The sequence below is a fragment of the Mustelus asterias genome, chromosome 5 (assembly GCF_964213995.1).
Source record: "Mustelus asterias chromosome 5, sMusAst1.hap1.1, whole genome shotgun sequence".
In the NCBI taxonomy this organism is placed as follows: Eukaryota; Metazoa; Chordata; class Chondrichthyes; order Carcharhiniformes; family Triakidae; genus Mustelus; species Mustelus asterias.
In genome coordinates, this window is record NC_135805.1 from 8363158 (window position 1) to 8390472 (window position 27315).

A 27315-nucleotide genomic window follows, 5' to 3' on the forward strand; every position below is an offset into this window, starting at 1 on the left:
AACTTGAGAAACTCGGCATCACCACCAGCAGCAACCAAGCCTCCCCCGGTACCACAGTAGAAAACAGTACCGCTGCAGGGAAGTCCATTGTCAACTTATCGGACTACACACTTCAACCAGATGAAATCGAAGTTCTCAGCCGAGGGCTTAATTTTTGCCCCACCACCAAAATAGACCCCATCAGTCTCGCAGCAGACACAGAGGAATTCATCAGGCAAATGAGGCTGAGGGAGTTCTTCCACAAACCCCAAGAGGCCAACAACGAACACAATGGGACAGCCAATGAACCGGAACAGCCGACAGAGAGATCCACAGTGCATCCGAAGAGGAAAGAGTCGAATTGGACTCCTCCAGAAGGCCGCTGCCCTCGACTTGACATGTATGCCCAAGCCGTCAGGAGGTGCGTCAACACCAAATTCATCAGCCGCACTCACAAGACAGCCCCGAACATCACCCAAGCACAACGTAACGCCATCCACGCTCTCAAGACCAACCGCAACATTGTCATCAAACCAGCAGACAAAGGAGGGGCCATCGTCATACTGAACAGAACGGATTACTGCAAAGAAGTGTACCGACAACTAAACAACGAGGAACACTACAGACAGTTACCTGCAGATCTGACCAAAGAACACACCCGTCAACTCAACACTCTGATCAAGACCTTTGATCCGGACCTTCAGAACACCCTCCGTGCTCTCATCCCACGTACTCCCCGCATTGGAGATCTCTACTGCCTCCCGAAGATACACAAGGCAAACACACCCGGCCGTCCCATCGTATCGGGCAATGGGACCCTGTGCGAGAACCTCTCCGGCTATGTCGAGGGCATCCTGAAACCCATTGTACAAAGAACCCCCAGCTTTTGTCGCGACATGACGGACTTCCTACAGAAACTCGGCACACATGGAGCAGTTGAACCAGGAGTGCTCCTCGTCACAATGGATGTCTCGGCACTCTACACCAGCATCCCCCATGACGATGGCATTGCTGCAACGGCCTCAGTGCTCAGCGCCAACAACTGCCAGTTTCCAGATGCAATTTTACATCTCATCCGCTTCATCCTGGACCACAGTATCTTCACCTTCAACTACCAGTTCTTCATCCAGACACACGGAACAGCCATGGGGACCAAATTCGCACCTCAATATGCCAACATCTTCATGCACAGGTTCGAACAAGACTTCTTCACCGCACGGGACCTTCAGATAGAACCATTTGGATAGAAATGGTTCGATCAATCAGACGCAGCATGGATTCATGAGGGGAAAGTCGTGCTTGACGAACATGTTGGATTTTTATGAAGATGTGACGAGGGCGGTTGATGGAGGAGAACCGGTGGATGCGGTGTTTTTGGATTTCCAAAAGGCGTTTGATAAGGTGCCCCATAAAAGGCTGCTGAAGAAGATTAGGGCACACGGAGTTGGGGGTAGTGTGTTAAAGTGGATTGGGGACTGGCTATCCGACAGGAAGCAAAGAGTCGGAATAAATGGGTGTTTTTCCGGTTGGAGGAAGGTAACTAGTGGCGTGCCGCAGGGATCGGTACTCGGGCCGCAACTATTTACCATTTATATAGATGATCTGGAGGAGGGGACGGAGTGTAGGGTAACGAAGTTTGCAGACGACACAAAGATAAGTGGAAAAGTGAATCGTGTGGAGGACGGAGAAGATCTGCAGAGAGATTTGGACAGGCTGAGTGAGTGGGCGAGGATATGGCAAATGGAGTATAACGTTGAGAAATGCGAGGTTATACACTTTGGAGGAAATAATAACAAATGGGATTACGATCTCAATGGAAACAAATTAAAACATGCTACCGTGCGAAGGGACCTGGGGGTCCTTGTGCATGAGACGCAAAAGCCCAGTCTGCAGGTACAACAGGTGATCAAGAAGGCAAATGGGATGTTGGCCTATATCGCGAGGGGGATAGAATATAAAAGCAGGGATGTCTTGATGCACCTGTACAGGGCACTGGCGAGGCCGCAGCTGGAATACTGTGTGCAGTATTGGTCCCCTTATATGAGGAAGGATATATTGGCATTGGAGGGAGTGCAGAGAAGGTTCACCAGGTTGATACCGGAGATGAGGGGTTTGGATTATGAGGAGAGGCTGAGGAGATTGGGTTTGTACTCGTTGGAGTTTAGAAGGATGAGGGGGGATCTTATGGAGACTTATAAGATAATGCGGGGGCTGGATAGGGTGGAGGCGGAGAGATTCTTTCCACTTAGTAAGGAAGTTAAAACTAGAGGACACAGCCTCAAAATAAAGGGGGGTCGATTTAAGACAGAGTTGAGGAGGAACTTCTTCTCCCAGAGGGTGGTGAATCTCTGGAATTCTCTGCCCACTGAGGTGGTGGAGGCTACCTCGCTGAATATGTTTAAAGCGCGGATGGATGGATTCCTGATCGGTAAGGGAATTAAGGGTTATGGGGATCAGGCGGGTAAGTGGTACTGATCCACGTCAGATCAGCCATGATCTTATTGAATGGCGGGGCAGGCTCGAGGGGCTAGATGGCCTACTCCTGCTCCTATTTCTTATGTTCTTATGTTCTTATGTTCAACCGATGCTATACACTAGATACATCGATGACATTTTCTTCCTTTGGACTCATGGTGAACAATCACTGAAACAACTCTATGATGACATCAACAAGTTCCATCCCACCATCAGACTCACCATAGACTACTCTCCGGAATCGGTTGCATTCTTGGACACACGCATCTCCATTATGGACGGTCACCTCAGCACCTCACTGTACCGCAAGCCCACGGATAACCTCACAATGCTCCACTTCTCCAGCTTCCACCCTAAACACGTTAAAGAAGCCATCCCCTACGGACAAGCCCTCCGTATACACAGGATCTGCTCGGATGAGGAGGATCGCAACAGACACCTCCAGACGCTGAAAGATGCCCTCATAAGAACAGGATATGGCGCTCGACTCATTGATCAACAGTTCCAACGCGCCACAGCGAAAAACCGCACCGACCTCCTCAGAAGACAAACACGGGACACAGTGGACAGAGTACCCTTCGTTGTCCAGTACTTCCCCGGAGCGGAGAAGCTACGGCATCTCCTCCGGAGCCTTCAACATGTAATTGGTGAAGATGAACATCTCGCCAAGGCCATCCCCACACCCCCACTTCTTGCCTTCAAACAACCGCACAACCTCAAACAGACCATTGTCCGCAGCAAACTACCCAGCCTTCAGGAGAACAGTGACCATGACACCACACAACCCTGCCACAGCAACCTCTGCAAGACGTGCCGGATCATCGACACAGATGCCATCATCTCACGTGAGAACACCATCCACCAGGTACACGGTACATACTCTTGCAACTCGGCCAACGTTGTCTACCTGATACGCTGCAAGAAAGCATGTCCCGAGGCATGGTACATTGGGGAAACTATGCAGACGCTGCGACAACGGATGAATGAACACCGCTCGACAATCACCAGGCAAGACTGTTCTCTTCCTGTTGGGGAGCACTTCAGCGGTCACGGGCATTCGGCCTCTGATATTCGGGTAAGCGTTCTCCAAGGCGGCCTTCGCGACACACGACGGCGCAGAGTCGCTGAGCAGAAACTGATAGCCAAGTTCCGCACACACGAGGACGGCCTCAACCGGGATATTGGGTTCATGGCACACTATTTGTAACTAGAACATAGAACATAGAACATAGAACAGTACAGCACAGAACAGGCCCTTCGGCCCACGATGTTGTGCCGAGCTTTATCTGAAACCAAGATCAAGCTATCCCACTCCCTATCATCCTGGTGTGCTCCATGTGCCTATCCAATAACCGCTTAAATGTTTCTAAAGTGTCTGACTCCACTATCACTGCAGGCAGTCCATTCCACACCCCAACCACTCTCTGCGTAAAGAACCTACCTCTGATATCCGTCCTGTATCTCCCACCACAAACCCTATAGTTATGCCCCCTTGTAATAGCTCCATCCACCCGAGGAAATAGTCTTTGAACGTTCACTCTATCTATCCCCTTCATCATTTTATACACCTCTATTAAGTCTCCCCTCAGCCTCCTCCGCTCCAGAGAGAACAGCCCTAGCTTCCTCAACCTTTCCTCATATGACCTACCCTCCAAACCAGGCAGCATCCTGGTAAATCTCCTCTGCACTCTTTCCAGCGCTTCCACATCCTTCTTATAGTGAGGTGACCAGAACTGCACACAATATTCCAAATGTGGTCTCACCAAGGTCCTGTACAGTTGCAGCATAACCCCACGGCTCTTAAACTCCAACCCCCTGTTAATAAAAGCTAACACACTATAGGCCTTCTTCACAGCTCTTTCCACTAGACTGGCAACCTTTAGAGATCTGTGGATATGGACCCCAAGATCTCTCTGTTCCTCCACAGTCTTCAGAACCCTACCTTTGACCCTGTAATCCACATTTAAATTTGTCCTACCAAAATGAATCACCTCACATTTATCAGGGTTAAACTCCATTTGCCATTTTTCAGCCCAGCTTTGCATCCTATCTATGTCTCTTTGCAGCCGACAACAGCCCTCCACCTCATCCACTACTCCACCAATCTTGGTGTCATCAGCAAATTTACTGATCCACCCTTCAGCCCCCTCCTCTAAGTCATTAATAAAAATCACAAAGAGCAGAGGACCAAGCACTGATCCCTGCGGCACACCGCTAGCAACCTGCCTCCAATCGGAAAATTTTCCATCGACCACCACCCTCTGTCTTCGGTCAGTCAGCCAGTTACCTATCCAATCGGCCAACTTTCCCTCTATCCCACACCTCCTCACTTTCATCATAAGCCGACCATGGGGGACCTTATCAAACGCCTTACTAAAATCCATGTATATGACATCAACTGCCCTACCTTCATCAACACACTTAGTTACCTCCTCAAAAAATTCTATCAAATTTGTGAGGCACGACTTGCCCTTCACGAATCCGTGCTGACTATCTCGGATTAATCCGCATCTTTCTAAATGGTCGTAAATCCCATCCCTAAGGACCCTTTCCATCAATTTACCAACCACCGAAGTAAGACTAACCGGTCTATAATTACCAGGGTCATTTCTATTCCCTTTCTTAAACAGAGGAACAACATTCGCCATTCTCCAGTCCTCTGGCACCATCCCCGTGGACAGCGAGGACCCAAAGATCAACGCCAAAGGCTCTGCAATCTCATCCCTTGCCTCCCACAGAATCCTAGGATACATTTCATCAGGCCCAGGGAGTTTCACTGGCTGTCTTGTCTGGAGACAATACACATCTTTTTAGCCTGTCTTGATGCTTTCTCCACTCACATTGTTTTGTTTCTTAAAGACTTGATTAGTTGTAAGTATTCGCATTCCAACCTTTATTCATGTAAATTGAGGTTGTGTCTTTATATGCTCTGTTTGTGAACAGCATTCCCACTCACCTGAAGAAGGGGCTTGCAGCTCCGAAAGCTTGTGTGGCTTTTGCTCCCAAATAAACCTGTTGGACTTTAACATAGAACATAGAACATAGAAAGCCACAGCACAAACAGGCCCTTCGGCCCACAAGTTGCGCCGATCACATCCCCACCTCTAGGCCTATTTAACAACCTGGTGTTGTTAAACTTCTTACTGTGTTTACCCCAGTCCAACGCCGGCATCTCCACATCAGACCTTCCCTGTGGCCAGAGAGCACTTAAAAATTTGTCAGAGCCCCTGCATTTTCCTGCATCGCCTCCCAACGGCAGCCTGCAATGCAATTAATCTGGCCCGGGGATTTGTTCATTTTTAAGCCCATCAGAATTGCCAATACCTCCCTATTTCCTCTGTCAAACTGTGCAAGTTCCTCACTGTCCCTTTTCTTGAATTCCATACCTACATTCTCCTTTTCCAGAGTGGAGACCGAAGAGTCCTTCCAATATCCTGCGGCTTAACACACAGATTGCCCCCCCTTGTCTCTAATTGGCCCTACCCTTTCCCTGGTTGATCTCTTCCCTTTAATGTATTTATAAAATATTTTAGAACTCTCCCTAATCCTGTTCGCGAGTCATTTTCCATGCCCCTTTTTGCTCCTCTAATTGCTTTCTTAAGTGCCCTCTTGCATTTCCTATAGGGCCATTGCTGAATTGCTCCCTGTGGACTTACTAAAAGCCTCTCTCTTCTTCCTCATCCAGTCCTGAATTGTCCTAGACATCCAGAGATCCCTGAACTCATTGCTCCTACATTTCCCCACAGGGTACATGTTGAACCTGTACTCTCCCAGCTTCTATTTTGAATGCCCCCCCCCCCCCCCCCCCCCCGCCCCGCACTGCTCTGCTATAGACTTACCCGCAAGTAGCTGTTCTAAGCTTGGCTAGATCCTGCTTTATTTTAATAAGATCCGCCTTCCAACAATCCAAAGCTGTGTTTCTTTTACCTTATCCATAACAAATTTGAACCTCACCGTGTTGTGGTCCCTTTCGCTAAAATCCTCCCCCTCTGCCACATTGAAACCTGAACCAGATTCAGCACTGCACCAATCCTTGTTGGGTCTTCTACATATTGATACATTCTCCTGGATACATTTCAAGAAATCCATCCCCCCAAAACCCTTAACACTGTGCCAGAATTTTACCCTCCCGCCCGCCACGGGATTCAGTGTGGGCAAGGGACGGACCATGGAAAGGTCAATTGTCCTCGGGTGGGATTTTACCCGATCTCTACCACCTCGCCCACTTGGAATCAGCGCGGGCGAGGGTCCCACAATGGAAATCTCTGTTAACCTTGGGTGGGATCTTACAGTCGCGCTCAAGTGAGGCCATAAAATCCCACCAGTATCTCTTCTTATTGCAGTAATTGACTCCTTAATTGATAGCACTACACCACCTCCCTTTTTACACCCTTCTCTATCTCGCCTAAAGATTCTATACCCTGGAATGTTGTGTTGCCAGTCCTGCCCTTCCCTCGACCAACAGTATCACTCTGCCATGTATCATCCATGCCTTCAACACATCAGTCTGACTTATTACACTCCTAGCATTAAAGACCATCCAGTCTTGCCTTACTCTGGACACAACGTCGCTGAACCCACTCTGACTTGCTTCCTTTGCTGTAGCAAAATCTGTCTCTATTTCACCAATATTCTATGTCTCCTCCCCCTGCCAGACTAGTTTAAACTCCTCCCAACAGCACGAGCAAACCTACCTGCAAGGATTTTGGCCCCAGTGTGGTTCAGGCACAGACCATCCCATTTGTACATGTCCCACCTTCCCCATAAATGGTTCCAGTGATCCAGGAATCTAAAACCCTCCCTCTTGCACCAACTCTTGAGCCAAGCATTCATTTGTCCTATTTTTATATATGCTAGTGTTTGGCACTGGGAGTAATCCAGTGAGATCCTGCTTTTTAATCTACTGCCTAGTGAAGTCGGTAAATATACCTCTTGAGGCTGGTATGAGTCAAAATACAGTCAGGCTTTATTCTCACAAGCTTCAGGGAGAACCTGACCCCTTGAAAGCGGAAGCCAAAGTTCTCTCTGAACACAAGAAGTGTGGACCTTTATACATCAGGGTTCCCAATACAAGTCATGAAGCAAAGTCCAGTTAACAGTCCTTGATCATAAATTATAGTTCCTTTAACAGCTTCTGATAGTCTCTGGATTATGGTTAGAGACTATCTGGTATCCTTGGGTCATAAAGCACAATTCTCCTGGTAGTTGTAGTCAAGGTGCCACCTCTGGTCCCCTGCTCTTCCCGCAGCTTTTCCTTTGAAGTGACTGTGTGCGATTGCAGTTCTCCCAGTGGGAGTCCTCCTTCAAATGGCCATTCTTGCACTCTACCATTTGATAGCTGCTTCCTTTGTTTAAATCATGCACAAGCCTACGGAAAAAGTAAGACTTACAACCCTACATCTACATTTAACTGTCTGTTTTATCAGAATGATATAAACAAGCAAGGGAACCATGAACAAATGGCTTATACTACTAAAAGTTAAAGATGCAAGACATGAACAAATGGCTTATACTACTACCAGGAGCAATATAAACAAAGGGGAGACTAGCCATAAGGAAGGGTTATGTTTATGATACATTCCAGGGACAAAGTTCAACCTTTTAGGCACAAAATACATTGAGTACAAAAAAAATCATTAACCCTTTCCCTTCTTCAATCCCCCCTTTTGGTCAGAGGCCAAGTGCAAACATGGCCCCATGACCAACTCAGAGCCAAATGTTACCAATATATATGGGCCTACCTCCTTCATCAGGAAGTCTGCCCCTTCTGCCTGTACACTTACACTCGGCATAATTCAGGCTGTTTGTTCAATAATGTCATATAAATACATCAAGCAATAAGAATGACAATTAATACAATTAACCCGTGCTTCAGATATGATTCCCATGACCTGAACCATTGCCCCAGCCATCCCGGAGGGTTATAATTATGATATCGGTTCCCTTCACCTTGTATTGTCATCGTCACTCGTTTGATATGATCTGCCAAACGAGTTATATTTTCCGAAACATCTGGGATTTACGTGCAGCATTCGGATTCAATTATCGCGCACGTTCCTCCCTGGAAAGCCAACACATAATCAAGTGTCAATCGGTTCTATAAAGCAACAGTCCGGATAGCTACAACCTCGGCTGAAACTTCAGAGAAGGCTGTGCTCACCTCCTCAAACCTGTCTCTAGTTTCATTTGCAATTCTCTCCAAGGTCGAGGCCATATGTATAAGTTCCTGAGCTGCTTTTGCTGTCCCATAAAGTGGGAAAGCTATCATAAAGAACCATTCTGTCTCACTAATGGTGAATACAGGGTACCACATATGCTAAATAACACGATCCTACCCAATCCCAAGGAAGCCATGGGTAGGCATTGTTTCCACAGACACAACAGGTACCATTATATGCAGTCATGCTGCTCATATAAGTAGAGGAGAGGCTGACCAGGACATCAGCAGTGGGGCAATGGATTGTAATCTGTTGCACCAAAGCCCAGGCACCACTGGTGACATTAACCTGCTGGGTACAGTAGCTGAGGCCCACAGGTATGGTTCCGTTTCTTACCAAGCAGATAGATCCCCCCCCTTGTTGGTTTTTCACAACATGCCTGATGGGGCTTTTAAATGTCACTTTCCTTGTCCCATCGTGGGTTCCATTCTGATTCGAAATCCCCTCTACTATTCCCGGAGATGACAAAGGGATAGGGAATAAAGGACTTTCCTCCCTTTCCTTCGTGCATGGGAATATGTGAGCAGACCCAACACTTGCTCAAAATTTTGACTGCAATACATACAAGTGAGATATATATATGAAAGTGTTCATGTGATAGGGTCGGATTTTAGAGGATTGGTACAATGATTGCTTGGATCGACCAAATCTCATGTTGATGTACATATCCTCCCGAGCCCTCTGCTGTTGCCGGGTACAGATCCATCCCGGACCCTCAGCTAAACACCAAAAATTCCAGTTACACCACATTACATGCATGGGAGACCCCAATCACCTCGCCCTTCCAACAGAGTTAGCAACATGGCATGGTTAAGGAATCCCAAGCAGCGGTCCCTACAGGTTACCTCCCAGGAACTTATTCCATGTGTCGGAAGGTTACAATAGACAGAGCCATCGTTAGAGATGCTTGCGATGCTCTATCCTCAAGTCTACACAATTCCATCTATACTTCCCCTCCGTAACTAGCAGGGCAAGGGTCGTGAGAAGCAGCAAGAAAATGATCCTATCACTTAACTAATAACCCGCGTGACCATTATACAATGGTCCAAAGGCTATACCGCCCGCGCGCCACTGCCCGCGAACCCGTTCAGCTAGCTTGGAGGTCAACCGTCTCGCATATCTGTGAATTAAGCACACTACACAATTTTAACTTTATAGGGGCCCTCCCATTTAGGGGTGAACCCAGGTTTGTCAAGTAGTGCTTTTACTTGGACGCAACTTCCCGCCCGTCAGGGAGCATTTCAAGCTCTCTCTCTCTCTCTGTGTCTCTTTGTTCCGGATTGTCTTTTACCAATTTGCGCATCCCTTTAAGTTGGGTGCTTAGTTCCAACACATATCTCCTGAATTCATCTTTTAGTGAACCTACATCATCACCCATTCTGTCATTAATTCATAAGGGGTTAATCCGGTTGTCCGGTTTGTGGTCATTCTTAATCTCATCAGTATAGTGGGCAATACCTCTGTCCACAATTTCCCGATATCTGTATGGCTTTAGCTAGTACATTATACAGTTAACTACACACCCCCCTTCCATAGAAAGCTTAGTGTGAATTAATAACACTTTACACTGGTTTTTGGCTGCAGTTGGACATCTATTCATTTGTATATAATCTCATCAAAAACATCGCATTCCCCATTAAAATCACATACCATACAGCTCCAATCTTTATATAATGTACCCCGACATTATCTCTAGTTTAATTATTTGTATGGCAAGGAAAACAGGAAGCTCCTACAGAATTATGTTTTATCAATACACAAGATATAATATATAACTATATTATACAAAATTGGTGAAGGCTTTTCAGGGTTTGATTTTATTTTCGGGTCTATATAGCAGTGCTATACTGTATAATACAAATAATCAAGCGGCAGTTGTATCATACTTTACACACCATAACTGTGATATCCAAACCCCTTTAATCCAATCCGTTTCCAATTTAAACCGAGCTCCAGATCAAACCCTCCGCACTCGAGGAAAACAACAGGCGCCAAATCAAAACCAGTAGGTACAATACATACTAGCTAATTAATCAGTAATATTTTGGTTTGATTTTAACTGGCTAGATTTTAAGCTTGACAGTGTTCAATATTTGGCAAACTTTGAACAATAGATAGCACATAAAATTCCACGGCAGTACATAATTTTAACCAGTTACAGAATATTAAACTATCAGACATTTGTAAGAGCAATTTGCATTGGCAACTAAGATTTAATTGATTAATCTCCTGCTGGAACTTGAAATAAGCAGAATTACAATTCATTTCACTTAACTTAATATATTTTAAACTGACTCATAGACAGTACATTTACCTCATTCTTTTGTTCTTGCTTATCTACTTTTCCATAAAATTACTTAATTTCTTCTCCCAATTTCTCAACTAACTCTCTCATAATCTTCACTTTAAGACAAAGGAGAGAGCACATGGTTCCCTCCAAGGTTTAAATCCTTTCTTAACAAAATTCAAACACAGGTTTAATCAAAATTCAAATTGGCTATTTCCAACTTCAATTTATGTACTTTGATTTTGAAATTTCAATCTACCTTCTAATTTTATTTAAACTCTGTATCAAACCCACTGTTGTAAAATCACATCAATACAAACAACTCTGTTAAACACACACATGGAAGCTTCCAACACTCATTCAAACTTAACATCTTAAACTGAGATGTAAGTAAAACATTTAAAAGAATACAGAACTTGGATTAAGACAGTCACTTTTATTCTTCTTTCTTCCAAACTGTAATTAAAACTCAAAACAGAAGTAAATGCAAGAAATCTTATCACTGTAATCTTTAACAGTCTTAACACCTCCCCAGCTCTCCTGAGGCTAAACTAAGGTCATTTATTACCCGCAATAAACACTCCACAAGAACAAACAAAGGCTTCAACAATTCCTGCTCTCAATTTAATACAACAACAACCATCTACATTCGACTAGAAACCAGATCACACAAACACACTGAAATACAAAAACTAAGATCTCTCCTATCCACCTCCAGGTATGCCATTAGCCCATTCTACCAACTCATCATAGTTCGGGGTACTGAGAATTCCCATTTTAAGGAGTTTTTGGTGAACACTAAAGAATTCATCCTTAAAAGCCTGGATGAACGCTCGATCTCCTTGTCCAGAGCACTCCTGATGTACCTGGGACAACCATCCCCCACATTCAGAAGCTCCTTCCCCTTTTAGTTGTTTCATTGTGGTCATTCTGCTCCAGTTAGTGGGAGCATTCCCTAATACTCTCAGAATTTCTACCTGAAACTGGGTGAAGGGTGTCTGTTGGGCATCTATCTCTGATGTTAGGGCGACTACATGTGTCCACCGTCCCCCACTATAATCCTGTGCTGGAGGAGCGGCGGGTCCACCTGCTACCTGTCTCCACTTATCCGCTGGACAGGCTGCCCTGACCAGCTGGTGTACGTCTCTTAGGTGTAATAGGTGTCCTACCCAGATTGTGTCTAATTCTTCCCAGAAATTAGTGTTTGCGCTTCTAGGTTTAATTTACCCAGGGAAACCATTATCTGCTGCCTCTCACCTGAGATGAATGGTTCATAATTTACTTTTGGCTGCATCTGTTCCCCCTTGGGTTACTCGCACTAAGTTGTGTTCTAGGGCTTCCCATTCCTCTGGAAGAGCGTTTAGTCCCTGCTGTATGGACTCATAAGGAGGTAGAGGAATGGTTTCCCCTCTCCATAGCTTTTCTTCTAATACTTGGTTTTGTATCTCCAGTTCCCTTACTCTGCATTCTAACTCCCTAATCCTTTCTTTATCCTCACTCCACTTCTGAGTCGAGGTGACTACTTGCTCAATTAGTCCAGCTAACTGATGTATTAACAATACTCCTATTTTCTTTGTCATTTTTCTCTTTTCTTTACCCAACCACTTATGCTGTTGGCCCAGAGGGCAGGATAAGTTCCACCCCCCTTTTCTCATCTGTTTAATGAATTTGTTCCTCTCAGTCATACACTCATTTATCAGGGATTCCGGAAGTCCCCACTGTCTTTGTGCTTGTGATCCCACCATAATACAGAAAAATTTTTTACTAACCACCTGCAGCCTTCTATTCTCCCTTCTCACTCTCCCACTCCTAGGTCGCTCTTATCAGAGTTTGGTGTTACCTGTCAGGGGTGATCAAATCCATCCGTACCACCGCTTACACTATTAAGCTTACACTATTAAGCTTACTTCTACTCCGACAGTCTCTCTCTCACACAGACAGTTTCTTTCGCACTCACGTCTGAACATCACACCTCAGGCAACTTTTCTCCAGTCTTTACACTCACTTGAGAATCCATAACAGACAAATGCCTCCTTGTCCGTATGTGTTCAGCTCAGATGTCTTTCACTCTCACACTCTCTCATCACATATGATCAGCCCACTGTAGTTTGACTCACCCTATTAGGTTCAGAACTCTATTCCAGTACCCAGGTTGTGGCCATTCAACCTGAGCCCGCAAACAGAGGCCCGCAAACAGATCCGGGGGTCTCCGGGGTTTCAGCACCAAATGAAGTCGGTAAATATATCTCTTGAGGCTGGTATGAGTCAAAATACAGTCAGGCTTTATTCTCACAAGCTTGAGGGAGAACCTGACCCCTTGAAAGCGGAAGCCAAAGTTCTCTCTGAACACAAGAAGTGTGGACCTTTATACATCAGGGTTCCCAATACAAGTCATGAAGCAAAGTCCAGTTAACAGTCCTTGATCATAAATTATAGTTCCTTTAACAGCTTCTGATAGTCTCTGGATCATGGTTAGAGACTATCTGGTATCCTTGGGTCATAAAGCACAATTCTCCTGGTAGTTGTAGTCAAGGTGCCACCTCTGGTCCCCTGTTCTTCCCGCAGCTTTTCCTTTGAAGTGACTGTGTCCCAGTGGGAGTCCTCCTTCAAACGGCCATTCTCGCACTCTACCATTTGATAGCTGCTTCCTTTGTTTAAATCATACACAAGCCTACGGAAAAAGTAAGACTTACAACCCTACATCTACATTTAACTGTCTGTTTTATCAGAATGATATAAACAAGCAAGGGAACCATGAACAAATGGCTTATACTACTAAAAGTTAAAGATGAAACCAAGAACAAATGGCTTGTGCTACTAAAAGTTAAAGATGCAAGACATGAACAAATGGCTTATACTACTACCAGGAGCAATATAAACAAAGGGGAGACTAGCCATAAGGAAGGGTTATGTTTATGATACATTCCAGGTACAAAGTTCAACCTTTTAGGCACAAAATACATTGAGTACAAAAAAAAACATTAACCCTTTCCCTTCTTCACCTAGCTCTCTGAATTATTGATGCAAGACCTCATTCCTCACTTTGTCCATATCGTTGGTACCAACATGCACCATGACCTCTAACTCATCACCCTCCCCTTTCAGGATGCCCTGCAGCCGTTCAATGACATCCCTGACCTTGGCACTGGGGAGGCAACACACCATCCCCTGGAGTCACGTCTTCAGCCAGAGAAATGCCTGTTTGCTCCCATGACGAAAGAATCCTGTATCACTATTACTCTTCCTTTCTTCTTCTTCCCTCACTGTACAGTCAAGCCACTTGTGGTGCCAGAAGCTTGGCTCTGACTGCACTCCTCTGAGGTACTAACACCCTCATCAGCTTTTAAAATGGAATACCGGTCTGTGAACGGGACCCCAGGGGACTCCTACACTACCTGCCTGTTCTTTTTGGCATGTGTGAAGATCATTCCATTCTTTCCTCTAGTCCCTTGAGCTGTGGTGTGATCATCTCCAGACATGCTATCCACGTAACTCAGCCTCGCAGATGCACCACAGTGTTTTCACCCACAGCTCAAGCTTCGAAACTCAGAGCTCCAGCTTCTGAAGCTGTGCCCTCAGATCCTAGTCTCTCCTACTAATGGAAACATCTTCTCCATGTCCACTCTATACTGGCCTTTCAGTATTCTATAAGTTTCAATGAGATCCCCCCTCATCCTTCTAAACTCCATCGAGTACAGACCCAGAGTCCTCAAACATCAAGAGTTCCATTCCCGGGTTCATTCTCATGAACCTCCTCTGGACCCTCCCCAAGGCCAGCACATCCTTCCTTCGAAACAAGGCATTATTATTCACCTCACAGACTCATCTGTCCCACAGCATAAGTGGCTCCAAAGTCACAGTGCTCCAAGATTTGCCTCAATTTGGTGATATAAGTCACAGTAGTTTCCCCTTTCCCCTGGAGCTCTCACCCTTGAATTAAACTTAAATCTCTACAATATGACAGATGGTTTTGGATGAAGATGTGTGCTTGGGGATGTGAGGCTGCAAATCAAATTGTAAACATGGTTCCCACAGGCACCCAGGTGTATTGCCTTTCTCTTCCCTCCTCTATTCCGTTTGCCTGAAAGCAATAGTCTAAATGCCCTATGTATTTTGTCCAATCCTCCATGGAGACATCAGACGGATCTTTCTGTCTAAATAGGGGCATTTTTGTAATTAGTCTTCTTTGCCTCAACTGAAACAGTACTCACAGTTCGAGGCTTGCTTTTACCCAGGTCGTCAATGTAATGATTCTTGCTCACCAGTCAAGAGAAAAACAACAACATGTTTATTTATTCATAAAGGCTATACAGAGACTTGCAACCTCATGACTGCAATACCGTTCTAGAACAGAAACCCAAGCTCACCAGGGTGATCTCCCACCCTGCTCCCTGCTTGGTTATCTGAGTCATATAACCCTTACTTTGCAGATTGATCATTAAGGGGGACAATCACTACACAAACCAACAAAATACTTCAGCAAATAGACAGGGTAGGTGTAGGTAAGATGTTTTACTTGGCTGGGGAGCACAATTTCAAAATAGGCAGGATGCCACTTGGGACCAAGATGAGGAAAAATTTCTTTGCACAGAAGGTTGTGAATCTTGGGAATTTTCTTCCCCAGAGAGCTGTAGAAGCTTGGTCATTGTGTACAATTAAATCAGAGATTGATAGATTTCTTATTAATGATAACAGAAAGGGTAATGGGGGTAGTGTGGGTAAAAGGTTTGAAGTGTCCAATCAGCCATGATCATACTAAATGTACTGCTGAATGGCCTACTCCTGTTCGCATGTTCCTAAAAATTATCGTATAATGCTATATTTTTAGATCTGGTAATGTGTAACGAGGTAGGTAGAATTAAGGATGTTCTTGTGAAGGACCCTCTTGGGTCAAGTGATCACAATATGGTCGAATTTCTGATACAAATGGAAGAGGAGAAAGTAGGGTCCCATACCACTGTCCTCTGTTTGAACAGAGGGAAGTACGATAGGATGAGGGCTGAATTGGCTAAGGTGGACTGGGAGAGCAGACTGGTAGGTAGGACAGCTGAGGAACAGTGGAGGATTTTTAAGGAAATCCTTTTCAGTACTCAGCAACAATATATTCCGGTGATAAAGAAGGGCTGTAAGAAAAGGGATAACCAGCTGTGGATAACGAAGGAAATTAAGGAGAGTATTAAATCAAAAAATTGATCAGCCATGATCTTGTTGAATGGCGGGGCAGGCTCGAAGGGCCAGATGGCCTACTCCTGCTCCTATTTCTTATGTTCTTAAAGACCGATGCGTACAGAGTGGCCAAAAATAGTGGAGAATCGGAAGATTGGGAAAACTTTAAGAAACAACAAAGAACAACTGAGAAAGCGATAAAGAAAGGAAAGATAGGTTATGAAGCTAGGCTAGCTCTAAATATAAAAAATGATAGTAAAAGCTTTTACAAATATATAAAAAGGAATAGAGTGGCAAGAGTGAATGTTGGACCCTTGGAAGACGAGAGGGGGGATTTAATAGTGGGAAATGAGGAAATGGCTGAAACTTTAAATAAGTTTTTTGTGTCGGTCTTCACGGTGGAAGACACAAATAGTTTACTGAATATTAACGATAGCGGGTTGGTAGGAGGAGAGGTACTCAATACAATTAATGTTACCAGGGAGGCAGTGCTTGGTAGACTAATGGGACTGAAGGTGGACAAGTCCCCGGGCCCGGATGGAATGCATCCCAGGGTACTGAAAGAAATGTCAGAGGTAATAGCGGATGCGTTAGTGGTTATTTATCAAAATTCGTTGCATTCTGGGGTAGTGCCGGCGGATTGGAAAACGGCTAATGTTACGCCGCTGTTTAAAAAAGGAAATAGACAAAAGGCGGGTAACTACAGGCCGGTTAGCTTAACGTCTGTAGTTGGGAAAATGCTGGAATCCATCATTAAAGAAGAAATAGCAGGCCATCTGGATAAGAATGGTTCGATTAAGCAGACACAGCATGGATTCATGAGGGGAAAGTCGTGCTTGACGAACTTGTTGGATTTTTATGAAGATGTGACTAGTGCGGTTGACGGAGGGGAACCGGTGGATGCGGTGTTTTTGGATTTCCAAAAGGCGTTTGATAAGGTGCCTCACAAAAGGTTCATAGAAATCATAGAAACCCTACAGTGCAGAAGGAGGCCATCCGGCCCATCGAGTCTGCACCGACCACAATCCCACCCAGGCCCTACCCCCACATATTTACCCGCTAATCCCACTAACCTACGCATCTCAGGACTCTAAGGGGCAATTTTTAACCTGGCTAATCAACCTAACCCGCACATCTTGGGACTGTGGGAGGAAACCGGAGCTCCCGGAGGAAACCCACGCAGACACGAGGAGAATGTGCAAACTCCACACAGACAGTGACCCGAGCCGGGAATCGAACCCGGGACCCTGGAGCTGTAAAGCAGCAGTGCTAAGCACTGTGCTACCGTGCTGCTGAAGAAGATTGCTGAAGAAGATTGGGTCACACGGAGTTGGGGGTAGGGTGTTAGCGTGGATTGGGGATTGGCTATCCAACAGGAAGCAGAGAGTCGGAATAAATGGGTGCTTTTCTGGTTGGCAGATGGTAACTAGTGGCGTGCCGCAGGGATCGGTACTGGGGCCTCAACTATTTACCATTTATATAGACGATCTGGAGGAGGGGACTGAGTGTAGGGCAACAAAGTTTGCAGACCACACAAAGATCAGTGGAAAAGTGAATCGTGTGGAGGGCGTAGAAGGTCTGTAGAGAGATTTGGACAGGCTGAGTGAGTGGGCGAGGATCTGGCAGATGGAGTATAACGTTAACAAATGCGAGGTTATTCACTTTGGAAGAAATAATAGCAAATTGGATTATTATCTAAATGGAAAGAAATTACAACATGCTGCTGTGCAGAGGGACCTGGGGGTCCTTGTGCATTAGACGCAAAAACCCAGTCTGCAGGTGCAACAGGTGATCAAGAAGGCAAATGGGATGTTGGCCTATATCGCAAGGGGGATAGAATATAAAAGCAGAGATGTCTTGCTGCATCTGTAGAGGGCATTGGTGAGGTCGCAGCTGGAATACTGTGTGCAGTATTGGTCCCCTTATTTGCGGAAGGATATATTGGCCTTGGAGGGAGTGCAGAGAATGTTCACCAGGTTGATACCAGAGATGAGGGGTGTTGATTATGAGGAGAGACTGAGCAGATTGGGTTTGTACTCGTTGGAATTTAGAAGGCTGAGGGGGGATCTTATAGAGACCTATAAGATAATGAAGGGGCTGGCCAGGGTAGAGGTGGAGAGATTCTTTCCACTTAGAAAGGAAACTAGAACTAGAGGACACAGCCTCAAAATAAAGGTGGGTCATGTTTAGGACAGAGTTGAGGAGGAACTTCTTCTCTCAGAGGGTGGTGAATCTCTGGAATTCCCTGCCCACTGTAGTGGTGGTGGCTACCTCATTGAATATGTTTAAATCACGGATAGATGGATTCCTGATCGGTAAGGGAATTAGGGGTTATAGAGATCAGGCGGGTAAGTGGAACTGATCCACTTCAGATTAGCCATGATCTTATTGAATGGCGGGGCAGGCTCGAGGGGCTAGATGGCCTACTCCTGCTCCTATTTCTTATGTTCTTATGTTCGTATGTTTTGTTTTTGCTCGTTAAGTTGCTTATAATCCTGCACCATCTTATTTATTTCTTCTTTGGATGGGTGAGTTTCGAATCAGTCATACTCATGATGCCTATGGTTTATACTGATTATTTAAATTATGTTCATCTTCTAAACAACAGTGAATGAAAGTTCATTTTGCATTTGGCAAGAATAAATTTTACGGCATCCTCATTCTGCTTTAGAAAATCTTGGCAATTTTCTTAGTGCAGAATCTTGACAATTATATGTTTTAATCCATCATCCGCCCTAAAGCTGACATGACCAGAGTAACGTTCGTGAAATATTAGATGCTCCAGATTGAATTAATATCAATTACTCACCAGGTAGATAATCATTAATTTTCTTTGAGTGTTGACTGACACTAGAAACTAAGGGATGTGACCTCCGGTCATGCAGTGCATTTTTCTAGCAGTTTTAGAAATAGCTGTTCTTGATTAACTGGTCTGCCTATTTACAGGAAGCATCATTTTGTGTCTTGGATTGTACTGATGGAATACTTACTGGTGCTGCGACAATGCTGGAAAATATTTTCATGCCAGCTATTGCTACAACTGGAAACTGGGGAGCACTTAACCAATCTGTACATGGGGAGAGAAAGAAGAAAGCTTTCAAGGACATTATTCGCAGATACATCACTTTCTTAAATGGTAAGGCGTTTTAAAGTTCAATTGGGCTGTGAATTACAGGTTATAAATAGTAGGTTTTTAAAAACCAGAAATCATAGAAACCCTACAGTACAGAAAGAGGCCATTCGGCCCATCGAGTCTGCACCGACCACAATCCCACCCAGGCCCTACCCCCATATCCCTACATATTTTAACTGCTAATCCACGCATCCCAGGACACTAAGGGGCAATTTTAGCATGGCCAATCAACCTAACCCGCACATCTTTGGACTGTGGGAGGAAACCGGAGCACCCGGAGGAAACCCACGCAGACACGAGGAGAATGTGCAAACTCCACACAGACAGTGACCCAAGCCGGGAATCGAACCTAGGTCCCTGGAGCTGTGAAGCAGCAGTGCTAACCACTGTGCTACCGTGCCGCCATAGTTTTGGCCATATCATGGTATTTAATTGGCAACATAGATACTACTATCTTGTGATTGATCAATCAACATGATAAGACTGGAGAATGAAAAGAAAACAAAGGAGTATTGTGGTTTAATCAGAAGTAGGCCATGCAGCCTAATCAGTGCACATCAGAGTTTATGTTCCACTTGAACTTCCTCCTATCTTTTCTCATCTAATTCTACCATTATAACCATCCATTTCCACCCCCCTCGTGTGCTTGTCTACTTTCCTGGTTAAAAGCATAGATATGCTTCAACCATTCCAGGTGATTGCGAGTTCCACATTCTTATCTCTCCTTGGTTGAAGATGTTTCTTTTGAATACCCTACTGGATATCATGATAATAATCTAAATTTGGTGGCCTCTTATTATTTCTAACAAGAGGAAACAAACCCTCTGGGCGGGATTTTGCAGCCATTCCCTCCGGCAGGATCTTCCGTTTCCACTGACAGCCAGCCCCCCACTGCGGGTTCCAGGTGGCAGAGTGTGCGAACAACGGAAAACTCCGTTGACAGTAGCAGGACCAGAGGATCCCACTGAAGGTCAATAGTGGACTGCCTCCGCCATCGCAAAACATGCCACAATGGGAGTAGAAAATCCTCCCCTCTGCATAAACTTTAAAAAAGGTCTAAAATTATGAAACATTTTTCTAAAGAGTAGACATTCATCCTGTCAATCCTTTCCTGATAATGTTAATCCATTCATTTCTGGCACCATCCTTGCTAAATTCTGAACCCACTCCAGGGCTTCCATATCGTTTTCATAATATTGCAACTCATACAATACTCTAAGTTCGAGGTACTTTTCAACCCTATTGCTCTAGAAATAAAATCTCGTGATCTGTTTGTTTTGGTTTAGCTATGGCGAAACTTTACAGATTGATATATTTGTTTTGTGAGATCACATTGTTCTTCTACCCCATCTGGAGTTGCATTTTCAATGTAAAGTGAACTCTTTTCTAGTGAGCATCATAAAGCAGCAGAGATTGTAAAATGAATCAATTTTTTTGAAGTAACTATTTGATTCCAAGAGTTTTGTTTGATGCTCCAGTGAAATCACTGATGATAGTTTTGAGTCATTTTGGAATGGATCTATAGAATAAAAGTTACCTTTGCAGGATTTCCTGGTCTTAATTTTGACTCTCGATGCTGTTCACACTTGTGACCTATTGTTTGGACCTGCACTGGGTTGAATACAGATAGTCTTATTTACAAGGTCAGGCTCACATTAAGGGGACCAGAATCATTGACTAATCTATAGCATAGAAACAGGTCATTCGTCCATTGAGTCAATGCTGCCTCTGTAGAGCAATTCAATCAGTTCCATTCCCCTACTCTAGTCCTGTCACTGTTCAGCCTTAATTCAAATGCACATTCAATTTCCTATTGAAATCATTCATCATCTCTGCCTGCAGCACCCTCATGAGCAGCAAGTTCCAGATCATTACCACTCACTGCATAAAGTAAGTTGTATTTCATATCCCCCCCTGTGTCTCTTGCGCAAAACCTTAAATCTGTGTGTAGTTGTACCATTAGCACAAAGAACAAAGAATAAAGAAAATTACAGCACAGGAACAGGCCCTTCAGCCTTCCAAGCTACTCTTCCCTACTCTCCCGGGGACCATATCTCTCTAGTCCCATCCTATTCATGTATTTGTCAAGACACCCCTTAAAAGTCACTATCATATCTGCTTCCACTACCTCCCCTGGCAGCGAGTTCCAGGCACCCACCATCCTCTGTGTAAAAAACTTGCCTCGTACATCTCCTTTAAACCCTGCCCCTTGCACCCTAAACCTATGCCTCCTAGTAATTTGCTCTTCCACCCTTGGAAAAAACAACTCAAACTTTCTGTGACTAATCTATTATTGAGTGGGTTATACTGGGACACTTAGAAAATCTCAATGCAATCAGGTAGAGTCAACATGGTTTTCCACCACTGATGCACAGTGGAAGCAGCATGTCATAGTGCAATACAGCATGGAAACAGACCCTTCCAACCAACTTATCCATGCCATCCTTTTTTTTTAACTACTAAGCTAATTGTCCCCATTTTACCCATGTAACTTTCTAAATGCTTTATAAAAGACAAAATTGTACCCGCCTCTACTACTACCTCTGGCAGCTTGTTTCAAACACTCACCACCCTCTGTGAAAAGATTGCCCTTATGAACCCTTTTGTATCTCTCCCCTCTCACCTTAAAGCCATGCCCTCTAGTTATAGACTCCCGACATTTGGGAAAAGATATTGACTAGCTGATCTATGCCCCTCATTATTTTATAGATCCCTGTAAGATCACCCCTAAGTTTCCTATGCTCCAGGGAAAAAAGTCCCAGTCTATCCAGCCTCTCCTTATAACTCGCATCCGAGTAAATCGTTTCTGTACTCTTTTAATTTAATAATATCCTTTCTATAATAGGGTGACCAGAACTGTACACAGCATTCCAATTGTGGCCTTACCAATCTCTTGTACAGCTTCAACAAGATGTCCCAACCCCTGTAATCAATGTTCTCACCACTCAGCACCGTGACTTGTGACTCCACTTTCAAGGAGCAATGAATCTGTACCCCTAGATCTCTTTGTTCTATAACTCTCCTCAAAATGCTACCATTAACTGAGTAAGTCCTTCCCTGGTTCGATCTACCATACCTGCCATTCATCAGCCCAGTGGCCCAAATGATCAAGATCGCATTGCAATCCTAGATAACCTTCTTCAATGTCCAATATGCCACCAATCTTGGTATCATCTGCAAACCTACTGACCACACCTCTTAAAATCGCATCCAAATCATTAATAAAAATGATAAATAACAGTGGACACAGTACCAATCCCTGAATCACACTGCTGGTCACTTGAACATGGAGGGTGTCTTCCAGAGGTCCATCATCTGGAAGCAGTGACTGCACATATCTAAATCTTCCCTGCAACAGCCAACCTGCGGCACTGCTGTGCTGCCCCCCTGCCTTCACTTGAATACGGTATGTGTCTACTGAAGGTCCACCTCCTGGAAACAGTGACTGGACCTATGCAAATCTTCCCCACAACAGCCAATCAGCATCCCCACTATGCTGCCTGCTTGCTTTCACTTGAACACTGAGGGTGTCTTGAAGAGGTCCGCCTTCTGGAAGTAGTGACTGCACCTATGCAAATCTTCCCTGAAACAGCCAATCAGAGTCCCTACTCTGCTGCACACTTGCCTTCACTTGAACACGGAAGATGTCTTCCATTGATCCACTTTCTGGAAGCAGTGACTGCTTCGATGCAAATCTTCCCTGCAACAGCCAATCAGCATCACTGCCCTTCTGCCCTCTGCTGCACGTTTGCTTTAACTTGAACACAGAGGATGTTTTCCAAAGATCCAACTTCTGGGAGCAATGACTGCACCTATGCAAATCTTCCCTGCAACAGACAGTGTCGCCGCTCTACTGCCCTTTGCTCACGCTTGCCTTCGTTTGAACACGGTAGGTGTCTTCCGAAGGTCCACCTTCCAGAAGCAGTGACTTCACCTATGCAAATCTTCCCCACAACAGCCAATCAGCATCAGCACTTTGCTGCCCGCTTGCTTTCACCTGAACATGGAGGGTGTCTTGAAGAGGTCCGTCTTCTGGAAGTAGTGACTGCGCCTATGCAAATCTTCCCTGTAACAGCCAATCAGCGTTGCAGCTCTGCTGCACGCTTGCCTTAACTTGAACACGGAGGGTGTCTTCTAGAGGTTCATCTTCTGGAAACAGTGACTGTGCCTATGCAAATCTTCCCCGCAACAGCCAAAGAGCATTGCTGCTCTGCTGCACGCTTGGCTTTACTTGAACATGGAGAATGTCTTCTAGTGGAAGCAGTGACTGCGCCTATGCAGATGTTCCCCATGGGAGCCTATCAGCATCATCGCTGTGCTACCCCCTGCTGCACACTTGCCTTCACTTGAACACAGTAGGTGTCTTCCAAAGGTCTAGCTTCTGGAAGCAGTGACTGCACCTACGCAAATCTTCCCCACAACAGCCACTCTGCTGCCCACTGTTGCACGCTTGCCTTAACTTGAACACAGAAGGTTTTTTCCCAAAGGTCCACCTCCTGGAAGCTGTGACTGCGCCAATGCAAATCTTCCCTGCAACAGTCAATCAGCATCGCCGCTATGCTGCCCATTTGCTTTCATTTGAACACGGAGGGTGTCTTGAAGTGATCCGTCTTCTGGAAGCAGTGACTGCGCCTTACCTGCAACAGCCAATCAGCATCACCACCCTGCTGCCCTCTGCTGCACACTTGCCTTCACTTGAACACAGAGGATATCTTCCAGTGGACCATCTTCTGGAAGCAGTGACTGCAACTGTGCAAATCTTCCTCATAACAGCCTATCAGCATCGCTGCTGTGCTGTCCCCTGCCCCATACTTGCTTTAACTTGAACACGGAAGATGTCTTCCGAAGGTCCACCGCCTAGAAGAAGTGACTGCACCTATGCAAATCTTCCCGGCAACAGCCAATCAGCATCACCGCTATGCTGACCACTTGCTTTCACTTGAACACGAAGGGTGTCTTGAAGTGATCCAGAGTCAGTTCAAGCTGAGGTTCAAGTCCAGAGCTCCCTGAATGTGACCACGCAAGCAGATAGCCTGGTAAAGAAGGCTTGCTTGCCTTTATTGGTCGGGGCATTGAGTGCTAGAATCAGGATGTCATATTGCAGCTTTATAAAACTTTGGTTAGGTTGTACTTAAGGTATTGAAGTGTTCCACCTTCTGCAAGCTGTAACTGCACCTATGCAAACCTTCCCTGCAATAGCCAATCAGCATCACCGCCCTACTGCCCTCTGCTGCAAGCTTGCCTTCACTTGAACAGGGAGGCCGTCTTCTAATGGATCACCTTCTGGAAGCAGTGACTGTATCTATGCAAATCTGCCTCACAACAGCCTATCAGCACTACTTTTTTTTAACTTTTCCAATTCAATCAAATCAAATCCAATTCAGAGTCTCAACGAGTTGAGACATTTCAGATCCAGGCTGACAAGACAGGGCGAGCGACCAAACCACCCTGTCCTGGGCCTGATCTACATGAGCCAAGCTGATTGGAGAAGGGGGAGGTTCCTCCTCCAAGACTTGAGCTCATTTGCATCTTAGCCAAAAGGCCGAGATGCCGCTTTTAAAAATTGCTTCATATGAAACATATGAAGCCTCAGCGTAACCTAATGACCTCAACCAAGTGCGGCCGACCATGGGCTGCCGTCCATACACTTTTTTTTTTACGGCTGCCGTCCATACACTTTTTTTTTTAATTTCAAAAATATACTTTATTCACAAAAAAAACTCTCCGATAAAACATTGCAAAATTACAGATCCAAAAGTCATAAACAGTGCAAAAAGGAATCATTTTTACAGTACAATACCGTGCTCATTTACAAAAACATTACATTTCGTTACATTTCATTTCTTAAAACTATATACATGTGTCAGAGTTTACTGTGTGCCGTTATTTTTCAGGTTGGCACACAGTTACGCAGGCCGAGGGTATTCTGCAGTTACCCGGCCCTCGGTCTGCCTCGGTTGAGACGCTTTACACGGTGGCCTTTCCCCATTGTGCCTTGGCGGCGGCTGCCCCAAGCTTGAGCGCGTCCCTGAGCACGTAGTCCTGGACCTTGGAATGTGCCAGTCTGCAACACTCGGTCGAGGACAATTCTTTCAGCTGGAAGATCAGCAAGTTTCGGGCGGACCAAAGCGCGTCCTTCACCGAGTTGATGACCCTCCAGCAGCAGTTGATATTTGTCTCAGTGTGCGTCCCCGGAAACAGCCCGTAGAGCACAGAGTCCTGCGTCACCGAGCTGCCCGGGACGAACCGCGACAAATACCACTGCATCTCGTTCCAGACCTTCTTTGCAAAGGCACATTCCACAAGGAGGTGTGCGACCGTCTCATCAGCCCCGCAGCCGCTTCAAGGGCAGCGTGCGGTGAGGTTGAGACCCCGGGCGTGCATAAAGGATCTGACGGGGAGTGCCCTTCTCACCACCAGCCAAGCCAGGTCTTGGTGCTTGTTTGTGAGTTCTGGTGATGAGGCATTCTGCCAAATGACATTGACAGTCCGCTCAGGGAACCATCCGACAGGATCTGCCGTCTCCTTCTCTCTCAGGGCCTCAAGGACATTACGTGCTGACCACTGCTTGATAGCCATGTGGTCAAAGGTGTGTTTCCGGAAGAATTTCTCCACGAAGGACAGGTGCTGCGGTACGGTCCAACTACTTGGAGCGTTCCGCGGCAATGTGGCCAGACCCATCCTCCGCAACACTTGGGACAGGTAGAACCTCAAAAAATAGTGGCACTTGCTGTTACTGTACCGAGGATCTACACACAGCTTGATGCAGCCGCACACAAAGGTGGCCATCAGGATGAGGGCGGCGTTGGGGACGTTTTTCCCTCCATTCTCTGGAGATTTGTGCATCGCCTCCCTGCGGATACGATCCATCTTTGATCTCCAGATGAACTTGAAGATGGCCCGGGTCACTGCTGCTGCGCAGGACTTGGGGAGAGGCCACACCTGCGCCACGTACAACAACACGGACAGAACCTCGCATCGGATCACAAGGTTCTTCCCAGTAATGGAGAGGGAGCGTTGCTCCCACAATCCCAATTTTTGTCTGGCTTTGGCGATGCGCTCCTCCCAGTTTTTGGCGCATGCCCCTGCCGCTCCGAACCATATCCCCAGCACCTTGAGGTAGTCTGCCCTGATGGTGAAGGGGACAAAGGATGTGTCAGGCCAGTTCCCAAAGAACATGGCCTCACTCTTACCCTGGTTGACTTTGGCTCCCGAGGCCAGCTCGAACTGCTCACATACTCGAAGAAGCCTGCGAACAGACGAGGGGTCCGAGCAGAAAACAGCCACGTCATCCATGTAGAGGGAGGCTTTGACTTGCGTCCCTCCGCTGCCTGGGATTGTAAGCCCTTTGATGCCTGGGTCGCTTCTGAGGGCCTCGGCAAAGGGTTCAATGCAGCACACAAAAAGGACGGAGGAGAGAGGGCAGCCCTGCCTGACTCCAGACCTGATTTGAAACATATCTGATTCCCACCCATTGATTGAAACTGCGCTACTGATGTCTGTGTAGAGCAGTTGGATCCGATTGCAGATTCCCTCCCCAAACCCCATTTTGGAGAGCACATCCATCATGTAGCTGTGCGATATTCTGTCAAACGCCTTCTCCTGGTCTAGACTGATGAGGCAGGTGTCCAAAGGATTGTCCATCCCATGCCTGTCCTGCACGTAGGCGATCGTATCCCTGAGTAGCGCGAGGCTATCAAAGACCTTCCTGCCGGGTACAGCACAGGTTTGATCAGGATGGATCACTGACCCCAGAGCAGACTTGACCCGGTTGGCGATGACCTTGGCCAGAATCTTGTAATCCACATTCAATAGTGAAATAGGTCTCCAATTTCTAATTTCTTCCCTTTCCCCCTTCTGCTTGTAGATGAGGGTAATGATGCCTTTCCTCATGGATCCTGACATGCTGCCTTCCAGAAGCATACTCTCGTATACTTCCAGGAGGTCCGGGCCCGTCAAGTCCCACAACGCCGAGTAAAACTCAGCCGGTAAGCGTCGCTACCGGGAGTTTTACCCTTCTGAAGGGACTCGACTGCCTTTGTCAGCTCATCCAGAGC

The 27315-nt window shown here is 45.8% G+C and overlaps 1 protein-coding gene across 1 annotated transcript in view; it reads left to right on the forward strand.

Moving 5' to 3' along the window:
- Positions 1-27315, forward strand: part of LOC144493945 (dynein axonemal heavy chain 8-like) — a 1745965-nt gene that overhangs the window by 95787 nt on the left and 1622863 nt on the right. Inside the window, exon 8 of the mRNA XM_078213522.1 lies at positions 19072-19261. Within this exon, the coding sequence (XP_078069648.1) occupies positions 19072-19261 (190 nt within the window). The remainder of the gene's footprint in view (positions 1-19071; positions 19262-27315) is intronic.